Below are 4,215 nucleotides of genomic sequence, written 5' to 3'. Positions count from 1 at the left end.
GCCATTCTCCTGCCTCAGCCTCCCGCGTAGCTGGGACCACAGGCGCCGCAACCTCGCCCGGCGAGGTTTTTTTGTAATTTTTAGTAGAGACGGGGTTTCACCGTGTTATCCGGGATGGTCTCGATCTCCTGACCTCGTGATCCACCCGTCTTGGCCTCCCAAAGTGCTGGGATTACAGGCTTGAGCCACCGCGCCCGGCCCTTTTACTCATTTTTAATGGGATTGTTTTTTTGTTTTGAAAATACAATCAATTTACGATCCTGGGAGAGCAAAAAGCAAGGAGCCAGCAAGTCTGGACACATTCCAGAGGCCACTGAGGGGTTTTATGCCCTGAGTCCTGGATTCCATCCAAGCTACGAGGGGTTTTATGCCCTGGGCTTAGGCTGTAGTGCAGCCTTCCACCCTTAAGCACAGAGCCTGGTGTTCCATAGGCCACAAGAGGTTTTAAACTCTGGACTCATAACTTGTTCCAAGGCTCTTTTCATATGATATCAGACTAGAAGTCTTGCCTCAGCTTTTCTCCCAACAATTGGACTGATGGGATGTTCCACTGTGCACAAGCATCATGGGTTCTTAAAACAAGGCCCTGCACAAGCACTAAATGTGTTCCTGTCACTGCAGTCCACTAGCCCTTCAACTATAAACATGCACAGGAGTCGCCTGGGGGCCTTGCTAAATAAAAATGCAGCTTCTGATTCAATAGCCTCGAATGGGACCAGAGATTCTGCCTGTCTTGATGAGCTCCCGAGTGAGGCAGACAATGCCAGTTCACAGACTCACACTTTGAGATACGGCCACCTGGGCCATTGTGTTCAAATGTGCTTGATAATCTGGAGCACTTATTAAATATCCAAGTTGCCAGGATTTTCTTCTGGAAATCTTGATTCAGTATGTTTTGGTTGGAGCATTGGACGTTTGGGAAAACTAGAATTTCTTTCTCTCCCTTTAGACAAAAGTCAACTACTGCTGAGGCATGGGCTTAATAAATGTTGACTAAAATATCCAACTCAGCAACCAATCCTGTGTAATTTTCAAACTGTCAGTAACTTGCTGGGGGTGACCTACGGACGCTGGCCATGTGATGGATGAAGAAATGCACTCAGACACAGGTATCCCATGAAAGAGCAGGCTAGGGGACTGGGCAGCTCCCAGACACGAGGAGGGTGCTATAAAGAGTCAGCAGCCGCGGCCCTGACAGGCTGGGGCTCCAAGCATTTATTCAGTACAGATTTAATGACAAAGGTCTCAAGTAGACACCACTAGGGGGTACTTAACATTGCTGACCTTCTGAGTAGAGAGCAGTCATGCGCCCACAAATGATCAAAGGTCGGTCTTAGGAGCACATGAGTAAACAAGCTATTTAAACTCCTCTACATTCCTATGTATCCACGCCCTAAGCTCTTAAGCGAATTCAGCTGCCTTCAGCCAAATCTTTTACTGAAGCTACGCAAACCTCCTGACCCTCCAAGAAGGTTTGTGTCTATTTCCTACAACTTAATTTTTATAATTTCTCCCACCACCCTGACAGATCCCCTACGAAAGACCATGTTTCTTCTCAGCTTGCTCAGTCCAGCTGAGCCAGCTTTCCACTGGACTCCTGAATGTGAGGACACAGGCTCCCAGGACCATCCAGAAGCAAGCATCTCTCATCACCTTAAAGCTCTGAAACACTAGCTGGGTGCAGAGGCTCATGCCTGTAATCCCAACACATTCAGAGGCTGAGGTGGGAGGATTGCTTGAGGCCAGTAGTTCAAGACCAGCCTAGGCAGCATAGCAAGACCCCATCTCTACAAAAAGTACACCCCAAAATTAGCTGGGTGGGACTACATGTCTGTAGTCTCAATTAATTGGGAGGCTGAGGCGGGACTATCCCTTGAACCCATGAGTTTGAGGCTGCAGTGAGCTATGATCGCACAACTGCACTCCAGCCTGGGAGACAGATTGAGACCATCTCTAAAACAACAACAACAGGCTGGCGCAGTGGCTCATGCCTGTAATCCCAGCACTTTGGGATGCCAAAGTGGGTGGATCACCTGAGGTCAGGAGTTCGAGACCAGCCTGGGCAACCCAGTGAAATCCTGTTTCTACTAAAAATACAAAAAATTAGCAGGGCGTGGTAGCAGGCGCCTATAATCCCAGCTACTCGGGAGGCTGAGGCAGGAGAATTGCTTGCACCCAGGAGGAGGAGATTGCAGTGAACTGATATCACGCCACTGCACTCCAGTCTGGGCAACAAGAACAAAACTTTGTCTCAAAAAAATAAAAAATATTTTAAAAAGTAACAAAAAACAAGGAGACACAGAAAACTGAAATATTTTAAGTTTCATTTTATTATTGCTTGTTAGTTGATTAAAGTAATTCTGCTTCCACTCACTTTATTTTTAAAGACAGTAATTGCTACACTGAATAAAACCTTAATGAAGTTTCATTATAAGTATCTATTATCATTCTATTATTTTCTACATAGAAGCATGCAAAAAGTTTAAAATTCAGTTTCATTTGATTTAGCCTTGACTGTAATGAAGGACTCTATGAAGAGGGGACACGGTGTTTACTGGCTGGAGTCCCAGCAACTGCTTGGTGGCAGAGTCCCAGTCTTTCCCCAGTTCAAGCCGTGGGCAGATAGATGGGTACTGTCCTTCAGTTCTTCTTACCCATTCACTTGCTTTCTTTATAGCCTCAAAAGCCCAGGGAATATTCCTAGATGTAAAAAAAAAAATGTTTCAGATTTCAGAATATAACAGTATGTGAAATGTAATATGGTACTAAACCCATCACATTGTATCAGACAAAATGATTCTGCCAAAAATTAAGATATTTAATAAAAGCAGTTTTCCTTGACATCTTACGGGACTTCTACCCGTCTGACCTTGAGCTTATGCACTGCATTGTCAAGTGTCCCGTGCCCACCACTTCCTGGCTTCCACGTGCCTTCAGGCATCCCTGCTGCCTACAGGACAGCTCGAGTTCCAGCTTCTCTACAGTTGTTTGTGGTTGTCCCCTTTCCATGCATCTCAATCTAAATCCTATCCATTCTTCACGCACAAACTCAAGTACTGTTTTACAAATGAGGCTTCTGTTTCTCTCTCCTTCCCACTGTACCAACTTGATTAGGTACCTTCAGAATATCTGAGAGTCTGCCATGAAACTGGCATATATTCAGTTGTGTCATGTAAACCAGGAATAACTTGGTAGAATAAGAATATCGAGTCAAGTCTGTGTCCACTAAATGGTGTCAAATATTTGAGACTGTTGAATATTCAAGTCTATTTAACACTCAGAAAAATTCTGAGATTGTTAATATTAATTAGCTACTTCCTCACTTGTTCTATCATCTGCTAGAACTTGTTAGTGAACAACTGGCAACATACACCAAAGTTCTTCAGAAAATTCTATGGGGGAAACTTAATATTTTGAAAATTCTCTCCCTGTTCCTGATTTTTCCCTGTGAACTGGGAAAGGGCCGTCAGTGTAACGTGGTGGTGAAGAGCTGGGTTTGAGTCCTGACTCTGCAACCACATGATATGGGTCATGTGATACTGTGTGGCTTTCATTCAACACTGGGAATCTCAGTTTCCTCTATTACGAGAATAACATGAGGTCCTATGGGTTTGTGGTGGAAATTAACAAAGCTTATAAACTTAACATGATTACTAGTCCCTGGTACACAGTAGGCAGTCAATAAATGTTCACTGAATGTCATGATAGAATGAACATACTAAATAAGAAGCATGCCAAAATGGGTAAAAGACCAATGTTTCCTGGTAAATATTCATCTACTTATAGTTACTAACTGCTGAAAACAACAACACTGGCTTTGAATATTTTCACTAATTCAGCTGGCCTCCTTCAGTCCAGTGGCCTCTACACTTTTTGGTTCACCATTCCACTAGTAAGAAAATCTTGTGCCTACACCCCCATGTAATGTGCTCCTGCATCAATGTTATGTACATCTTGAAACAGAAAATATAGAAAAAGCTTCAAATATGCAATAAACAGGGAGTAAAAAATATATATATATTTATTTATTTATTTTAGATGGAGTCTCACTGTGTCACCCGGCTAGAGTGCAGTGGCACGATCTCAGTTCACTGCAACCTGACTCCCTGGTTCAAGCGATTCTCCTGCCTCAGCCTCCTGAGTAGCTGGGATTCCAGGCACGTGCCACCATGCCTAGCTAATTTTTGTATTTTTAGTAGAGACAGCGTTTCACTA

General features: G+C 43.8%; 1 protein-coding gene across 1 annotated transcript in view; it reads right to left on the bottom strand.

The window, feature by feature from the left end:
- Window positions 1-2,311: 2,311 nt before the first annotated feature.
- PARP4 (poly (ADP-ribose) polymerase family, member 4) overlaps window positions 2,312-4,215 on the bottom strand; it is a 122,160-nt gene continuing 120,256 nt past the window's right edge. The window contains exon 34 of the mRNA XM_011999941.1: window positions 2,312-2,700. Within this exon, the coding sequence (XP_011855331.1) occupies window positions 2,505-2,700 (196 nt within the window). The 3' untranslated portion in view covers window positions 2,312-2,504. The remainder of the gene's footprint in view (window positions 2,701-4,215) is intronic.

The sequence above is a fragment of the Mandrillus leucophaeus genome, unplaced genomic scaffold (genome assembly GCF_000951045.1).
Source record: "Mandrillus leucophaeus isolate KB7577 unplaced genomic scaffold, Mleu.le_1.0 Scaffold61, whole genome shotgun sequence".
Lineage (NCBI taxonomy): Eukaryota > Metazoa > Chordata > Mammalia > Primates > Cercopithecidae > Mandrillus > Mandrillus leucophaeus.
This window is presented reverse-complemented; position numbering and strand designations above follow the sequence as displayed.